Genomic DNA, 19492 nt, shown 5'->3' with positions numbered 1-19492 from the left:
GCTCCGTGTTTATGGTGATTTGGTTTCCCTGCATCTTTTAATGAAATATTTTTGATGTATGCTGAGCTTCTGTTGTCCTTCTATCCATTTATGTGTGGGCATGTTATAGAATGTGCTGCCTGTCTTAATACCAGCGAAAATGCCCCCACATCCCACCGCACCAATTGCCTCTTCACCACAGTCTCCTTGTTTCTAGCTCCAAACAGATGCTCTCCTACTTTACAGAGATGACACCATTAACAGGCTGCTACTTTTGTGTTCACACTTACTCTGCCTTCTGATGTGCTGCTGCATGTGAAAACATCTGTGGTGTGTTGGTGTAGTCAGTGCAGTGTTTTATTCAGGCATACTTTGGGTGCCTGCTGGGAAATTTGGGCCACCTCTTTTGCTCTATGAGTGTGAAGTTTCTCCTTTTAGGTGTAGAGACATTACCAGCTTTTGTTTGCGCGCCTGTGGGTAATAGATCTGTCCTGTGGGCGTTTCAGAAACCAGGAGAAGGCATGAAGACACAGAGACAGGGAGGGAGGTAAACAGAGAGGGAAAGAGGAGGAATTTACAGCAATGAGAAGGAGGAGGGTGAGAGAGGGAGGGAGGGAGGGAGAGAGAGGAACCGGCAGCAGAGAAGAGAGAGGGAGCTTTTGAACTCCCAGTAGCTGTCAGGATCGCTGGCTCTCCTGCACACTCTCTCCTCCCCCGTTGTGATCTGTCTCTGAGCTGCAAACACTGACTCGCACACACACCACGGAGCTCCAGCGGATGGACTCGTTTATACACACACCAGGCGTGTGGAGCAGCGCTGAAGACTAAACGCAACCACACAGCACCATACATGGAGCAAACTTTAACTCTCAACTCTGTAAGTCATTGTCATGAAATCTTTGAAGTCTTGATTTTGTCTGTTTTCACTTCTGCCATCTCCATCTGTCACACCAGCGGTGTCTTCTCTGTCACCGTTACTTTTCCTTCTTTGGGCTCTTTGTAGCTCCTGTTGTAGCCTTTGAGCAGCATACAGTGGTTAGTTTGTGTGGTCTGTCAGAGGAATGTTTTGAGCAGTGCCAGCTGAATTCTCATGCACTGTATGGTACACACAGCACTGCTCTATACAGCAAAGTGTGGTCCAGCATCAATATCTGGCTGCTCGCTGATTTTAAATTAGACATCATACTACAAGGGGTTTGTGTAGTGACCCAGGATTATTCTTGTGAACTGCATTTAGTCTTTGAATGGAGTGCACGCTGTTGCACTCGCCCACAATGCTGACCCTTTTCGCAGTCAGTTTTTGGAAGTATGATTCACTATGAGACGAGATCGGAGGCTGCTGTCCGATCAAATAATATCCTCCGCGAGTCTTCAACAGCAGTGTATTTGAGGTGATCATGTTACAGCAAGAGTTGAGTTTGAACTTGAAATGGTTGCCTGTGGTTTTACCCTCCCCACTGGCTTTGTGCAGACATGTCCTGGCTCTGATTCACCATTCTTATTATTCACATATATTTTTGGTAAAATACAATTTGTCCTTTTTATGACGCATGCTGACAACATGATCTTTGTCACTTTTGCAGAATGTGTTAATAAACATTAAGCAACAATGTACGCAGCTATGATTGATAATATTGAAAGGGTCGCTAAAATGAGAAAATTAACCAGAATAGTAAGTTCTTGCGCATCAGTATTAGAGGCAGAAGCACACGACGCACTTCTCACTGACATCACATGGCCTCTTCTGGAGTGTGGGTGGACAGTTGCGCTCACGAAATGTGTCCTTAGGCTAGCATTATAGGACACAAAGACTCGGCAGCCTGACATTTTCCAAATGTCTCCAGCTCTATGATTCCTTTTCTTCTTCTCCTCCTCCTGTGAAATGCTTTATTGCAAATACTTAGACTCTTCTTTTTAAACCCACAAGTGGAAAAACCCTGCATTAACGCAACAAAACTTAGTATTTCATTGTAAGTTATTTAACTGTCCAGCTGCTGCTCACTGCATGAATATGCAACAGTCAATATCCAGATGACCAGATGTGGCTGTGGTTGCTGAGTTTGCTGTTTAACTGAGCTGTAACCACGGAAAATACCCGCTGCTTCTCCATCTCTGAACAGAGATGCAGTGCAGCTCCACTCTTGACTGTTGTCACATGAGCGCTGCGACTTTCGTGAAACATCTCTGGAGATGACCACACAGTTCTTCGTCATCCCCTGTAGATTGGTTGTATGAAAAGATGTCTCAACCAGGATGGATTTGATACACAGCTTCTGGAAATGATTCATTGCCCACTCACTGTTTACCTTCCTCAACTGGTCTATTATTACATTTCTCTGCCTCATTGAAAGGGACTCTACTGCAAAGGGTGTGGAGGTTACTCAACAACGAATGGTTCTAGAACTGCCAAAGTTTTGTATCACTTCCCTCCCCAGTAACAGTTTAGACATGTATGGGGTGCAGACATCAACTTCTCATGTTCAACTCTTTACCCCACACCTGTAGCTCAGGCAACACTGAGATATGTTTGTTTCATGTATGAGACAAGACAGCCTGGAAAGGATTGGAGGACGGCTCAGAGCTGAGGATGGTTGGTATCATTTTGGCCTTGTGTTTGAGGAAGATGCTGCAGAATCAGGCCATGGTCTCATCTACTTTATGCTTTGGAATCAACAAATTGTTGGGGCAAACAAGTTACCCCCAGTGTCCCCCAGTCATGAGGCTTGACACTCTTATAAACATCATAATCGTGTGTACGACACACAGAAATCTTATATTTTTGTAAACAATTCTGCTTTTGCCTCAGGTTAAGTGAACAAATGTGTTACTATTCCAGAGGCAGTAAATGAAAAGTATGCACTGAAATGCAAACGATATAGTGCGAGACAACTGTAGTATTAGAGTATTTTAGGAGAGTTTTTGCCTGTATTCAAGGCATCACACACCTAAAATCTGAAGTTGCAGTGTGAGCACCAAGCCAAAGTTATCTTCACCATTTCCCTTGTTCCATTCAACTAGCTGATGCTCCCTTCATGACCAAAAAGACCACAGACGGGTCAGCAGGACTAAGGAAGTAAACAATTATGGCACTTCCTTGTCACTGGAAATATACCCTACATTGGCTTGTATGCCAGGAGACTGAATATCTTAGATATATTGGTCTTATCAACATCCAAACCAATGTACCCAAGCCAGTCTTTCCAAAACATTGTACAATAAGCCTTCGTGTATTGGAAGGAGGGGTTGGGGGGGGGGGGGCTCACAGTGCTAATTATAGGTGTCAAATTTCAGGTTGGAAAGTCCATTTCTGGTGTTTTTTATGGAAGACAAGGAGAGCAGTAGTAGGGTGTGGTGCCATCTTATGTGGTTTAACCACCTAAAGCCCTCCAGGTTCATCTGAGCGCAGCCCCTTCTGTTCGATAATAAATGGAGATGGGAGGGGTCTTGCTTGGCCACTAGTTCTAGTTTCCCTCTCTTTAGTTATTCTATTTTGGTGGGATTCTGCTGAGCCCTGTAAACCAACCCACCAGTGGCATTCCAATATTAAACACAACAAAGGCAGTAAATGTCATGTTTTTATGCATTGCTTTTATGCTTCACATTTGTAGTGAGTGAGTCAGATACCATGAGTTGAACAAGTTCAAACAGAGATACATATCAGTTAAGTTGGGAAAGAGAATATTGTGTTCTTCTTTGAAGTGCCACGGTTCTGACGCTGCGAGAAGTAGGGCAACAAAGGGAGGGGGAATAAGGTAAACATGCTAGCACACCCTGTTTTATCAGCAGCAAGTGGTGAACCCACACACCGACAGCACTGCAGAAATCATAATGCCATATTAATCCAGTCAGGAGCAGAGCCGTACCCATCTGTTGTGGTTTACTGGTTCGAGTTGGGGAACAGGCAGTAGATTACTGCTGATCACAGGGATTAAGAGATGAAACGCATTTTGGGGATGGCCTCTGTTTGCATGCAAATTGCTCACGTCTTCAAAAGACATCAAGAGCATCTTATTTGTTTACTAAGTGGATTACATTTAAAAGCCACCTCAACCCTAAAATTGGATTCCTTACTCGGCTCATGACCTGTGTCCAGTCCACCCAACCTCATTATAATGTCTGATGTAGGATTCTTATCCGTTGTTAAAGAGGAAAACTACTTTTTAAATGAATTAAACTTCACTTTTATTAAATTACAGCTAATATGCACACTGGTTTGCACAGCTATTCTTCTTAGGACAAATTACTTCCATTCATTTGGACGGCAAACAAAACATTATTCCAAACATAAACCATGACCAGTTATTGCCTAACCCTAACCTTAACCTAACCACAAGGACTACATGGTCCTGACATATGGCGTATTTCCACCGGCTCTACTCGCCTCGCCATGGCAGGTTTAAGTAGCGTTTCCACTAGCATAGTACCTGGTACCAGGTAATATTTTCAGTACCTGCTCAGGCGAGGTTCCAAAAGCGTGCTGAGTAGGTACTATGCAATGATTGGTCAGACTGCCGGCCACTGTGAGTGCCGTCACAGGAAGAGACGTCCCACACACAAATCAAGCCGAACAGCGCCAAACTGTAGATCACTTAAAACTACTTAACAATCCTAAAAACGTGCGTTAATCTCCAACAACTACAGAAGTCTGGTGTAAAGTCACTAGTCACTCGTGTGTATGTGTGTGTGTGTGTGTCGCGTATAAATGAAGTCACCGCAGTTTCACTCAGCCGTGCAGTGATGACTCCGCCCACGTGAAGTAGGTACTTTTTTGTAGTGGAGATGCAACCTAATCGTGCCGTGTCGTGTCGTTCCATGCCGAGGCGAGTAGAGCTGGTGGAAATACGCCAGTAGTCAGTGTTTATGCCAGGAAAGGTCCCAAAGAGATAATAGATATTAAATATACACACACACACACACACACAATGAGTTCAAATCTGAATTCATACCTGTCGAAATTATCTGGAGGTATTTTTGTAAAATGTTGTCATTAAACATTATACGAGTGACTCACTTGGTATTAATATCCACCCTGGGTGATGATCCAAATTAAATCTTGGCAGTTGCAGGCACACGTGTGCACCTTATAGATGGATTAAGGTCATAGTCTTTGAGCTATGTGACATTGAAAGGCTGCCTTCTCCGCTGATGTCTCTGACCCATTGCTGTTTATTAATGAACCAAAAGGAAGTTTTCTTTTACATTGTTTACCATACATAGATTTATGGATAAGCTGTAGAGGACCTGTGCACAGAGCATATTGATTCCCTCAGCTTATCCATGAACCGCTCACTCTCGCTCTTGTTTGTGTGTGTGTGTGTTGTTTTTTTAAATAAGAAAACCATTCTGTGTTTCATACTCGGTCTGGTTATAAACAGCGCTGCTTTGTCTGTTTAATCAGACATCAGCTGCTTTCAGTTATCCATTGAACGATGTCCAGAAGAAGAAGAAGAAGTGTAACCGTGAGGGGATGTACGTAAGAATGCAAATGTCACTCAGTGTCATGGAACTTTTTCTTGTCTGTACACTAGTCAGATTTCCAGAAAATGCCCGAATGAACCCATGTGAGAATACAGTTGAAAAATCTCAGAGTGAGCAGCTAGTGAGTGTCCTGACTCCTGCAGGCTCAACTCCGTCATCAGTCTCTTACTGTGAGCTTCATGTGTGAACAGCATCAATTGCCAGACCCAGGTTTGCAACAATTTAGTTTTTTCACTGAAATTTGGGAAGAACGTGGTGTTTTAGCATAATCTAGAACAATAAACAATAATCTTTGTAGTCGAGCTGTGATATGCAAACTGTTGCTGGCAAACTTTGCATTTGACTTTTTTATCACCATCTATTGTTTTAAAATGCTGCCACAAATGTGTGTGTGGTTTTATCCGAGATCACATTTCCTTTTTTACTTACAAACAAAAAGTAAGGACATTTTGGGATTGAAATAGGCTTTGTCACTGTAAAACACTGCCTTTGATCTCTGAACATAATGTAGATAGTTCAGATTGTTTACAGTGTCTGGTCCACTAGCATCACATAAGCATGCTGACCTCATCAGGTCCTTGTTAATATGATAAAGTGCCTGGCATATTTGTGGTGACAAACAAGCTTCCCCTTAATAAAAACACCGGATTCCACCTCTAACACAAGTCTGTCTGTGTATCCGCTATCTTCATTTATATGGCATGAGCACTTTCATAATTCTCTGAATCAGTCTGTCGCTCTCTGTCTTGCCTTCCCTGGTTGAGAAAGAAATGCCTCTTCCATCTTATCAGTCACCGCACCCTCTCTCCCTCCCTCAAAAGGAAGTTGCCTCCATGCAAAACTCTTCCTTGATGTTATTTTCGGGGAATAGTTTGTTTTCTGCCGCAGATAGCTGGTCTAGATTATTTTCCGACTTTGGTCGAGATTGCCTGGTGGTGAACTTGACATGCAATTACTTTGGTCTTGTGACAAGCTGTGCTCATTGTCACTGTGAAACCCAAATTGATTAAATCAAGTGCAGGATCAGAGCCCACGTGAATCCTTTTGACTTTGTGGCAACAACAAGAAATCCTGAAGCGATCTTGTTTGAAAAGTTCTAACATGCTTTGCTCTTGCTGTGTGCTCACCTTGCTGCCCTGCACTCTCAGCCTCGGGGGAGAAAAGGGCAAAAAGAAGACCTGACTCTTCTTGGCTCTGTCATTTGGTGACCGGTTATGGATGACTCGGCTCAGCGCCATAAAAGGCTTCTAATTTCTGCATGACTGAGTTTATATGCACATGAAACCTTACACAGCACACATTTTCACACTTCTACAGTCTTAAGCATTAAGTGTGCGATGCGTAGATCGGTGCAGTTTTTTTTAAGGGACAATTTATGCAGAGAGGAAACAATACAATGTGTAACGGCCAATTCAAATTTGTAAAGAGAACAAATCTGATTGTGTGCTCATTGGATTATTTAAGGCCAAATTCAGACAAACTTAAACCTCTGTAGGAAACATGGAGTTATCTAATCCATCTCAGAATGCTGCATTGTTGTCCTGCAGTATAGGTCATACATCCTGCATCCATCACAACAGAAATCTCTTTCGCTTTCAGAATATTACAACACTGTGTTGTGACAAATATGAATGTAGGCCTCCACAGTAGAGGGAAACAAACAACAGCAACAGTAAACATGAACATTATTTGTGATTTGTCTTACATAACTTAAGCTAAGCTTCAATTCACTATTAACTGTGTTATAGATATACCTTTACCATATGAAACATCATCACAATATTAATGACGCTACTCCAATGCCATGGTTTTCAAACTGTGGTACGTGAGCTTTCTCTGGTTGTACTTGGAGGAAAAATCAGAAATACAGGGTATGTGACTGAAGTGGAGTTGAGGAACTGTAACCACAGTGTGTAGAGAATTATACATATAACAACATAATATTAATAATACTAAAAATGTAATAATTATTCAAGTCACCTTATCTCTTGAGGAAAAAAGAGGAGAATGATGAGAGAGCAAACTATCTTATTGGGAATAACTCTGCCTCCTTTATAAAGTCTGTAGCTGTGTAATCTGACTGTGTTATTTTTTCTCAGCTGGTACTTGATATGAAACGTTTGAGAACCATTGCTCTAATGCGAGGATGAGAACTGTTTTTAACATTTAGGATTGCTTTTTTATTTGGAAAAGAATGTAGAACGATTAAAAATAGAACAAATGAATTGCAGCCGTTTCTGATTGCTTTGTTTCAAATGTCCTTTTTTAAAAATGATTAATTGTTCATGTGTGAATGTAAATGATTCACCAGAGACTTTCCTGTCCGCTCCCTGCTGTAATCTCCGATTAATGAGAAGATCCACAGCAACACTTACATTAAGGCCTTGGCTGAAACAGCCAGTGCGTTTACGTGCATGTTAAAAGTCCGATTTTAGTCTGACTTAAACAATAGTTAGTAGTAGTTAATAGTTTTCTTAGTTGGACTAACATACCAAGATAATGTCTGTGATGTAAAAGGTCAACAGGAAACTGTTTAAATACTACTAGCTTATAGAGAGATGCATCACCACCTATGGAGTCAGACACACTCCTCCGCATATACAGTATACTCGAACTTGGCAAGTTGTTCGAATGTAGTGACTGACCAAAAGTTGTTTAACTGTGATTGTATTGTTTTCATTGCCACAACAGACACAACTGAGTGCATTTTGAAGACGATGAAGACCTTTTCACTCCCTCCTTCCTCGCGTCACTTCTTAGTCATGTTTTTACATACAGGAACACACACATCGCCCGAGGGCATCAAGGTGTCTCCTGTGATTGCTCCATCCAAACCCTCAACACACGTGCAAATATGACAAACATCCGATTTGCAAAGGGAGAGACCGTGTAAAGATCCAATTAAACTGGAGAAATCTACCATGAAAAACCGCCAGTTAATAAACACTGAATCACATCCATTATTTATGGCAGAGTTTAGTTCCAAAGAATGCTAGCTTGTTCGCCACTGGAAAACCTCAGAATGAGCCGCCCGTGCTTCAGCAACAATAGTTTCAGTAATGCTGAATGTAGAGATTGGTAAGATATGTGGACGCACAGAGTAATGCCAAAATAAAACTCTTTTTGCTAAATTGGTAGCAGAAAACTCCAATTGTCACAATTACTGTTAGGGGGCCACAAGAGCGATGCTCTGTGAAGCTCGGCGTTCAGCTCTTAGCCTACCAAACTTTTATTTTGATTTAACAAAATTCATCTGGTTTCAATTTAAACTGACTGACCGAGTACTTTTTCTCTCATTCAAGTGAAAAGAGCGAGAGTGGCCCAGCTGGAAACAAAAGAGGGGGAAAGGCCAGTGTGGTTTTGACACAGAGAGTGTGTGTTATTTGTGGAAAGCAGAATCGGGGGGTTTGATTCATCTGATTCCTTCATGCCACTGTGGCATAGGCTGTATGTATTGTCGGGTAGGTTGCTATGGCAACAACTGCAGAGTAAGGAAATCTTCCTTTCCTCCTTCATACCCCCACGTTCCTTCTCCTCCGTCTCTGCTTCTTCTTCCTTTTTGTCCAGTACCATGTCAAATTTCTGCTTCCTTCTCCCTCCTTCTCCTTCCCCCTCTCTGACTTGTACAGACATGGTTTTCTGAGTTTTGGGTGGGGAATGTTCAGGTATGCATTTGCACACACACATTCACAGGCTGTGGGCTGCTGGTGTAGCAGACTGGGGAACAATGAGTCTCAAAAAGAGACTATCCTTCAAGAGGACCTGGAACTTCGGCACTGTAAGTAAACTGTGGTTTGCTGACGAGCCTCCTCTTCCTCCTTTGTATGAAGCGGGGAGATTCTTAACTTTTGTTAAGTCAGCTGTTTTTCCTCATTAATTTTCCTCTTTGTCACTCGTGTCTCTCTCTCTATACCGCTCAAAACAGCTGTTTGAAGCTGCCGGGACATGTGGCTGTTTCTTTGCGGGGTGCTAGAATCAGCCTTGACTTGATTTTTGAAGAGGCTTTTCTTCTTTTTTTTTTTTACATTACATTACATTACATTACATTACATTACATGTCATTTAGCAGACGCTTTTATCCAAAGCGACGTACAATAAGTGCATTTACACATTTGGGTACAAATAAGAGCTAGAAGTAAGTAAGAGCTTCAAGTAAGCCAATTTAAATGTGTATGGTAAAATTTGGACGAGGACACATCTCTTATCGACCCGGTTTTGAAAGAAGAAACATTAACAAGCCTTAACAAGCCCAAAAGTTGAAAAACTCACTTTTAAAACACCAGATATTCAGTCTTCGAGAGGAGTGAATGAGTCTTCATTAACATTTGTGTGAACACTGTTTAAAGATCTTTAAATCTTGTTCAGCTTAATTGTTCAACCGGGGAAAACACCTGCAACACTGTCTCTGCATTAACTAAATCAGCCACAGTGCACCCTAACCTGACATACAAACAAAACAAACATACAAAGCTGATACTTGCGTCATACATTTTTATAAATGTCAATTGTAATGAATTCCCTCTCAAGTTAGTTATTGAGCTGCAATATTAAACTCTACAGTTGGCCCTTTGATTATCCATTGAACAAAACACTGCCACACTAACAACATGTTGATTATAGTTGAGCTGAGATAAAGTGAAAAAAAAAAAGTTAGACCTAGAAATTAAATAAATTAAATAAGATTTGTGTGAGTTCAAAGTTGTGAATGGGCTGTTGTTGAAAACACGGGTCGAATTTACCAGGAGCAATTTGGTTGGACCAAAGCAAATCAGGCAACTGTCCAGTCAAACTAGAGTCTCCAACCCTAGATTTAACACCTGCTGAGTGTGTTTTAGTCGCTATGTCTCACTCCAGATCACACATAAATCTGTCAGCGTGATCATCTACAGTGTCTTGAGATGCCAGAGTGAACAGCGAGGGAGGGGGGGGGGGGCTGTTTTTCACCTGGAAATGAGGCTTGTTTTCAGAGCCAGGGAAGTCACTGTGAATTTAACTGTGATTTCATCTGTTTGGTTCATCATGACTGAGCATGGGCATCTCTCAGAAGGATATTCACAATGTAACCTACTGTGAGAGGGATCAAAGAGCGCCTGTGGTACTGCAGAGCCACCCACACTGGACCAGCTTGTCACCAGAGGTGCCAACAGAGGAAGGGTGTGCGGATAAGAGGTGGTGTTGTGCCGAGGTCATCACTTCAGTCTCATTGTCGGGGACTTGTGGTCAAGGAAGCAATAACGAGTTGACAAACACAGTGGTGTGTGTGGTCTAACTCCTGCAGCCTCATGTCCACATGCGCGTACACACACACTACCACAACTGCCCTCCGTGTTTCCCAGCTCGACCAGGTCAACCTTTACAAGTGTGAAGAAAATAGTGTAGTAGAAAAGGGATCTAACCATCAGTTGATTAGCTGATCTACAGATTAACCAACATGTTGTCATGTAGGTCAAAATGCAGCTCAGCCCAGTTTTTCAGTTTCATGTCTGAATATGATTGGGTTTTAATCTGTTATTAATGTCTCTGTGTGCTCTGGAGAATATAACAACAGGGTATTTCACTATTCTCTCTTTTCTATCTGTTAATGGGAAAAAGTTTAACTAAAATAAAATAATAGGATTCCAAAGAAATCTCATGAATAATGTGACACATGCTCAGAAGAAGCTTACGCAACTAATGGCCTATTCATCATCGACGTAATTCTCCTGTGACACAGGCTTGATTTCGACGTGCGTCAGGATAGTGTTCAAGGGTTTATTGCAATTATTTCCCTTAATGTGTGTGTCACTGATAAGATAGATGTTTCCCTCCTACAAATAGATATTAATCATATTCGTCGTCCAAGCTTTAAAAAGTATTGACGCTGATGAACGAATATACGAGTTTCCGCCTTTGTTCAAAACCAATATATGCGTCACGCAATGTCTGTCTTGTTCTTTATTATGAACCACAGTCATAACACTCTACTGTATATATTTAACGTTCGAGGTTTAGCTGTTTTTAGATCCAAAAGGACCAGACAGATGGAGTGGGTGTTCTCTCTTTCCTCTTTCCTCTGTTTCAGCTTCATGTTGGTCCTCATGCTACCCACCCATGATTACTGTGCCACCACAGAGGGGCTGGCATTTGGGTGTTGACTATATGGAGTTGGACTCGGCAGCAGCCTGAGTTGTAAAGAGCCTGTGACAGACAATTAGTGGTTTAGTGGTCTATGTCTGATAGAGCCCTTACATGTGGTCACTCCCAAAATGGAACAAAGCATTGCGTCACCCCTTGCCTTCAGATGGTCTGGTCCGCAAAATGTCCGGACTTGTTCTGAAGCTGATTGTTCAAATCTGAAAGTGATTACTAATTTGGAACCTACAATTAAAAACGTATACGGTCTGGAATAAGAATCAACATCTCGATGTTTCCCATTCAGATCTACTCCGTTCAAACCTGGCACTGACATCCATCTTGAGTGATCCAATCTCATTCAGATCATGCAAAATACAGTTCTGATCACCAAAACCACATTCTGAGGTAGTTTGAGGACATTTCTGAGCTGCATGAATGCAATCCATCCTCATGATGGAGTAGAGATATACATTCATTTATTTAAAGCCACCACCACAATATTTACTCTGATCATTACTTTTTCTCATGGCTTCTCTGGTCTCTTTTCTCGCTCTCCCTCGTGCACACAAACATGTTGACATCAGACACATCTGTACAGTCATACTCAAGAAAAAAACCCTCATTTTGTTCTCACATACAAACATGATATTTAGGATATTATATGACATTAGGGTTTGGAGAATCGTGATACCCCTAGTGGAAACGTACTGAGTAAAGAGTGGAGAAACCCAGATCCAATCTTTCGTAACAGGAGACGCACCCAGAATGCATTTTTAATGCCAGATGTGAACAGTTATACTTAACTCTGTCAGCATGGGATTGGATCACTGATGATGGATGCTAATACCAGGTCTAACTGAGCAGGGCCTTAGCATTAAAAGTCTTATTTTATGTCACAGCAGCATGAGTAGTGCTTTGGTGCACTGGAGCTTCTCTTGTCTCTTGTTTTCTCTCTCGCTCTCTCACACACACACACACAGACAAAAATATAAACATGTCAACATCAGAGTCATCTGTACAGTCAGTACATTCTAAATTGAATCAATTTTTTTCATATATATATTGTGCTATTTCTTTGCATTTCTAATCGGTGCAAGTTTAGTCTTGGTTTCTTTTTGTTTTTTTGTCACCATGCAATTGGATCAATGAGGATCCAGGTCTCAATGGGGCCTGAGCGTCAGTCCTTTGTGTTATGATATTGCAGCCCTGCTATCCTTTATCATGCAATAAAGCACAACCTGTATGTACTGCTCACACCATGGCTCATTGTCAGGCAGTAGGAGCCTTTTTAGATGTATTATCATCAGCCTAGAGTATTGACACCTTCAAGTGGCAGCTCAGAAAGCACTTCTCTGGAAATAGTCTCCCCTTTTCAGATGCATCCTCCAACGCACAGATTTATAGTGTTCTTGGACCAAACCCCAAAAAGTGCTTTCATATCCTCCAGAGCTTTTAAATGAACTGTATTTATGATAAGCGCATCACAGTTGGGGCATTAAATCTCTCTTTATCGGCCTAACCCAAATTTTGCTAACAGGCTTTAGAGAAGCCCAGTGCAGAAGCAGTGATTGCCAGCTGAATCGTAAGTAATTGTTTGCCGAGCCATCATGGGATCAGCCATGTGTGGTGTTTTATTGAGCTTCTTTATTAAGCTATAATTACACCCAATTATGGAAAGTTGTCACCGTGAAATGTCCACGCACACTAAGTTTGCTCTTACTGCTTGCCTGTTATTCAGGAACGTCTGCACACGAATGAGGTACCCACCCCCGGAATTAGCAAGTGAAAAGAAGGGCCATTACGGCCAGTGATGGCCTCTCAAGTAGCTCGGCCCTGATGAGCTCTGATCTTTTTGTGTCTTCACTTAGCAGGAATGCACACACTCAGGGCTCTCAGTGTGTGTGAGGATGATATAAAATGAGGGGTGGGTCCTGTTGTGGAGGTGTGAACAGCTGTGTGGTAACAACCAGGGGTCCACCCACATACAAATGAATGTTTCCTCAAAGCGCTCACACACACACACACACACAGAGACCCACATCCAAAGCCACAAAGACACACACCTCGGAGCTGTTGGTCAAATGTCTGCAGAGACTCTGCTACCAGCGCGGTCTCAAATCTCTTGTCTCACTACAAGAGGTCATGAGAGCAGCGTCTCACTCATGTCTCTCTTTGTTTTCTTTCAGTCTGCTGCTTCTTCAGATGGCGGTGAGTACAATTCCTTTACTACTTTCAAACACTCTTCTTTAGAAAAAAAAAACCAGGAGCCTTTGGTATTGGAATCAGGAGAACTCAAGTTTTATGCTCTGGACTTTAAAGCCCAAAGGTTTTCCTGATCTTTCCTTATTTACCAACACATTTAAACTTTTAAACACTTGTCTAGCTCATAATGCTGTGTCCATTCCCCCCCCCCCCCCCGTCTGCAGTTTTATTCCTCATTTTCTGCTGTACCCACAACAGAGGACTTAGTTGTTGCTCCATAAAAATGCTCTAATAAAAAGACTTTTAGTGGGGATGATGTATTCACTGCAGGCAGCATGCCTCATTAACAAAGGATGCTTGTTGAGCGCGTTTTGGGTCACAGTCTGTGCTAGTGAGCATGCTGTCTGGTCCGCCCTTTCATAGCAGATTTAATAACATTTACTAACAGCCTGACCAAGACTGCGGTGTGGAGCTTTGCCGTGTTTCTTTACACTGTAAATGTGGATCAGATATGCAAGGCTGTTTGTTTTCTAAAGCTATTCCATTAACTGAGCCTCACACAATATGGTGAACATAGATCTCAAATCTAGGGTTCCTAATAAATGAATACAAGCACATTCAAATGTCCTGTCTGCAAACTGTAGAAAGAAACGCCTTCATTTGAATTCCCATTGTTGAAAAAACATATATATTGTTAAATTCTCACAATATGTTATGTAGAGTAAAAGCTTTCTATCCCCACGGAACTAGCATTTTGGGAGCCCAAAATTGCACATTTTGGAACGAGCCATGCATTTTCATGTATATAACCAGTGCACAACTTTGGTAAAATGATGAGGTCCTAGCCCTATATCTGTGTACACAGTGCACAAACTTTATGTGAATACTCCACGTCGCCTTCTCCAATGTAGCATATACATGCCAGACCTGGCATATGTACTGTGTAGAGGGTAATTTTGGGGGGTTTCATGTGTATGAAGGCATCTCTTGAAACTCTTTTTCATCATCGATTGATCGATCAATTACTGCAACTTTGAAACAATTATTAATCGATTACTAAATGAATCGTCAACTATTTAATTAACCATTTAACCTATTGGCTTGAGTGTTTTCCCAATAATTTAAACATGCTGTAAACAGCGTCTTAATTAGAGTATTTTCTGGTTTCTTCGGTCCATATAAGTAGCTGAAAAAATCTATTTAGTAAACGAATAATAATCGATTCGTTGTTGCAGTTAAACGTCGTCAACTGCTTGACTTCACCAAGCTAACATTTCGGCTCTACGCTGCAGAGATAAAGTCCGTCAACGCCAGTTGTCCATGGCAACTGTTCCCCTCTCCACAGAACGTCACAGCCACCATTTATCTGTAACCAGTTCTATTGTGATCCTTTTGTTTTGTTTATGCTCCCTTTGCTTGGTTGGGCCTGCAGCCCTAAAGTGGCCATCTGCCGCCATGATAGCAGGTATCACGTAAAAGGCCATGGGTCTTCAGCTGACCACTAGCTCCTTGATTCTCACCCCCATCTCCCTCCCTCTCTCCCTTCAATCAGCTGTGTCCCCTCTGATTCTTTTACACGTCTCCTTCTTTGTTCTGCTGCCTCTTTGCTCCTCTCTTATCACCTAAGTGGCATCGGCTGTTTTTTGCTTTTCAGAGGAAATGTATTATCCCTGTGCACTTTACTGCTACATGACTAGATGTAGACCGTAGGCCGTTCATTATTATATATAATTAGCTGTCCCAAAAGGTGTAAAGTTTACAAATGTTTGCATGAAATAGCACAAAGAACTGTTTCATGTATTTATACAGTAGTATTGGTCAGCATTGACCATAGAAACACTCACATCAGTAGATCTCTACGTATAACATGTCTTGAAATTAAGCAAATGATTGGTAGTGGAAAAGATTTTAGTGAATTTTAGTAAAATTAGCAATAGTTTTTATATTTTTGAAGATGGGATTTAACAGTGGACTTTATTAGAGCTTAATTACAGCATCTCAGAGTACCTAATTTAGATAAATGAAGAAGCTAAGTTACAGAAATATGATTAAAAGGTACAAGAGGACAAATAGGCTGGTGGCTGTTATACTTCCTCTGGCTGGAATGACCCTATTGACACTCAAGTTCTTCTTCCCCCTCTTGCAGATTATAGTGGAGTTCAGTTGCAGGGATGCTGTAGCCAGAGCAGCCTGAACAGTAATGGCAGTCTTCCAGGAGTGGGCCGCCATCGAGGGGTTTCAGATCAGCGTGTGGCCAGCTGGGCTGCCTGCTTCGAACGTCTCCTCCAGGATCCCGTGGGTGTGCGCTACTTCTCTGTAAGTTGATTGAACGTGTTCAGGTTTTGTTGCTTTAGAATTCAGAGTAAAACAGAGTGGGTCAGATTTCATCTGCTGCTCGTTGACTCATTGTTTCTTATTTTTGTTGCAAATAGGAAAGGAAAATAAAATATATTGGAGGCACAACCAGCTTGACAAAGGAAAATGGTCTCTGTGGTTTTTTTATTTTTCTTATAGATCCCATCTGTCCTGAGTGGTCAGATGAAGTGCAGATCGCGCTAAGTCTAAGTCTGAATGCATCCTTAGATCCAATACCCACATTGAAAGAAGTTTTGAGGATGCATGAGTCCACATTCCTGAGCACGCGTGAATGCACTCTGTTACTGAGACACAATAGAGACGACCTCCTCAGCAGACCAACTTTAGTTTCACAATATTTTTTTTACTTCAATCGGTGCTCATATGTTAACGCATTTGTAACCACAGCCACAATACCAACACTGATTATCACAAAACGTTGTCTACTGCTTAAATCATTGTACAGCATTGAGAGTAAATTGCATCAAGCTTCTATTGGATTGCTTTTCCGTGTCACCCGCACAGACACACACGCAAACACGCTGACAGCAGACACATCTGCACGTCATGAACAGATGTAATATTGGTGCATATTTCAATCTTGTGCGAGGAAAACTGGAGATGCACCCAGGATGCGTTTTAATGCCTGGTGTGAACAGTCGTGCTTAATGCTGTTCACATGTGAGGACAGATGTTAATACTAGGCCTTAAATGAGTATCTTACATTATGCCACTTTGCCTGCAATTAACAGCACACTAATTAATGCGACACCAAGTGCTTTGTCATGTTAGCCCATCAGCCCTAATCAATTGATTACCCTCCACTAATTGCATTGTATAACTGTTTTTGTTGTTACCATTTGCCAAACTTGCACGTTTAGTCATGTCTAACAACACAGTGGAATTTTTGAACAAGCACCATTTTTGTGTTAGTTTGGAAGCGACTCAGAATCATAGCGAGTTCTGTGTGTAGCTTAGTGAGCCCAGTCATCTCACCGTAGCTCCCACATAAAAGATGTGTGTTGAATTTAGCCCACAACACGCTCAGATTGCCCAACATTAAAGTTGTGGCGTCCCAGAATCAGAATCCTTCCACACCTTCCCTCAGCGCTGATCGGAGCCACACTTGCCCACACCTTCCTGCGCCTACTCTCGCACCACTTTTGGCCACAGCATGGAACACATGAACAATGTCTGTTCTCATTAGTGGTCTTAACAACAGTAACAGCACACGGAAGGTAATAACGTGATTTGAGAGACTAAAAGAAAGTTTTTTTTCAACTTTTTGTTTCAACAGGAATTTCTCAAGAAAGAATTCAGTGAGGAGAATATCTTGTTCTGGCAGGCCTGTGAATTCTTCAGTCAGGTCCCTGCAACTGATAAAAAGCAGGTAAGTGCATGGTGTGTAGTTACATGCTTTCTAAGCAGGAGTCAAGATGTTGATATTGTCTCAAACCTTATATGTATAATGGTTTAAAAACAGTTGTCTTGACAATGATGGTTTCCTATTTAGTACACATAGTCATTTGAACTTACCTGAAGAATACGGAAATAAATATGTTATGTTTTTAAAAGAGATATGTTTTTATCCAATCCTATTGCTAATCCCTGCTCCATCATAGTTTTCATTTGGGTTGTGAACCCGGTGCTATATTATTGCACAGGAATGATGCCAGTATTTGGGTCAATCCATGCCAGAAGACAATGTTCATGCCCAATGAATTCTCAAAAAAAAAGAAGAAAAAAAGATAGTAATAGACAAAACACGGCAATATCATTTTCTGCATCATCAACCCCCTTCTCTTCTGCAGCTTTCTCAGAGAGCAGGAGAGATCTACAACAGCTTTCTGTCCAGCAAGGCCACCATGCCGATCAATATCGACAGCCAAGCCCAGCTGGCTGACGACGTCCTCACCTCGCCACGTCCCGACATGTTCAAGACCCAGCAGCTACAGGTACGATCAGTTACTACATCCATACTACTTCCACGTTAGCCCAGCATCTTTTGAGCCCCCAAGTGAATGCGTTTAAAACGCTGCTGCCTCAGTTCAACAGGCTCATAAGAGAAACCTTGTCCTTATGTTTCGCCATTCTTGTTACTAATACTCTCTGAAGCTGAGCAAGCAACTGCAGAGGAGAGACTCAACTTCCTGTTTACACTTCACTGGCATGCACATGCACCTAAATGGTCACGTTAAATACATTTTTAAGTGCATTAGTATGGACGCCGATTACCTTTGAAACTGAACTAAAACTCATATCTGGATACAGAACATTTTAATCTGTCAAAAATAGCCATTTAGTACCATTTAAAATGATAATATATGTAGTCTGAGATACTACAATGTGTTGTTTGATCAATAATGCAGTGTTTCCACAGTCAATCCAATTCTTTTTATTTAACCGTTGAGCTGTACCATGCAAAAACTGCTATTATAGCTATTATTGTCAGGAGACTTTCTGTAATGTGGGGTTGTACTCTCATCTAGCCTTTAGTCACTTTGCACAAGCATATGGGGCGTTTTGGTGGCCATCTGGGTTTGTTTACGAAAGGGCTCTGAGGCTTTACCAGAGAGATAAACACAAACTGGCATACACCCACAGAGAATCGAGAGCATACTGTACACACTGACACATAGACATGCAGTCAAAGATCTGTATATTTTCTCACATGAGCGTGATGACATGACACCTGTCATAACATCAACCAAATGTTAACACATGTCATTTCTTTGTCTTCTAATTTTTGAACCCCTTCTATATTTTTTCTACTTAAGAACAGTTCTTATTCTTATGTGGAATCACGATAGACAGTATTTTGCAAGGTGAAGCCCAGGAGGTATGATGAAGTCATTTAAATGGAAGTCTATGGGGAAAATGAATTCTTTTTTCTCAATTCACCCAAGGGTTTAATAGTCTCAGTTGCTTGTTTGAGGTCTTCTTTAATTGCACATGGTGTCAGTTTTGTAAATAATGCTGCCATATAGAGGAAAATCGGTTAGGGTTTAGCGTTTTGCAGCTTGACGACAACATCCATGTTTTTTATGTGTTCATCAGCACTGTTTTATTTGGTCTTAAATGTCCTCTGTCTTTCTCCACACCTTCAGATCTTCAACCTGATGAAGTTTGACAGCTACTCGCGATTCCTTAAGTCCTCACTTTACCAGGAGTGTGTGCGTGCTGAGGTGGAAGGTCAGCCATTGCCGGACCCCTACCAGATCCCCTGTAGTCCTGCACCATCCAAACACAGTGCCAGCTCTGACCGCTCCACCATTTCCACCCCGAAAAAGGTGCCACTACAGACCTGGCTGCTTTAAACGGATTGGTGTTATGTAATATTTAGGTGATCATCAGTTTGTCTGTC

The 19492-nt window shown here is 41.7% G+C and overlaps 1 protein-coding gene across 5 annotated transcripts in view; it reads left to right on the top strand.

Annotated features, from left to right (window-relative positions):
* The window catches only part of rgs12a (regulator of G protein signaling 12a), a 42246-nt gene that overhangs the window by 10843 nt on the left and 11911 nt on the right, over positions 1-19492 (top strand). For 3 of the 5 annotated variants that reach the window (XM_058624165.1, XM_058624167.1, XM_058624164.1), the window contains exons 4-8: positions 13758-13779; positions 15920-16089; positions 17426-17518; positions 17940-18083; positions 19236-19418. In XM_058624165.1, the coding sequence (XP_058480148.1) occupies positions 13758-13779; positions 15920-16089; positions 17426-17518; positions 17940-18083; positions 19236-19418 (612 nt within the window). Of the gene's footprint in view, positions 1-609; positions 857-9149; positions 9236-13757; positions 13780-15919; positions 16090-17425; positions 17519-17939; positions 18084-19235; positions 19419-19492 lie in introns of those variants that run through there. The other 2 variants (XM_058624169.1, XM_058624168.1) reach the window with 2 other exon arrangements.

Source organism: Solea solea, chromosome 3 (genome assembly GCF_958295425.1).
Source record: "Solea solea chromosome 3, fSolSol10.1, whole genome shotgun sequence".
In the NCBI taxonomy this organism is placed as follows: domain Eukaryota; kingdom Metazoa; phylum Chordata; class Actinopteri; order Pleuronectiformes; family Soleidae; genus Solea; species Solea solea.
Note: the sequence above shows the minus strand (reverse complement) of the source record. Positions and strands in the feature narration are given on the sequence as shown.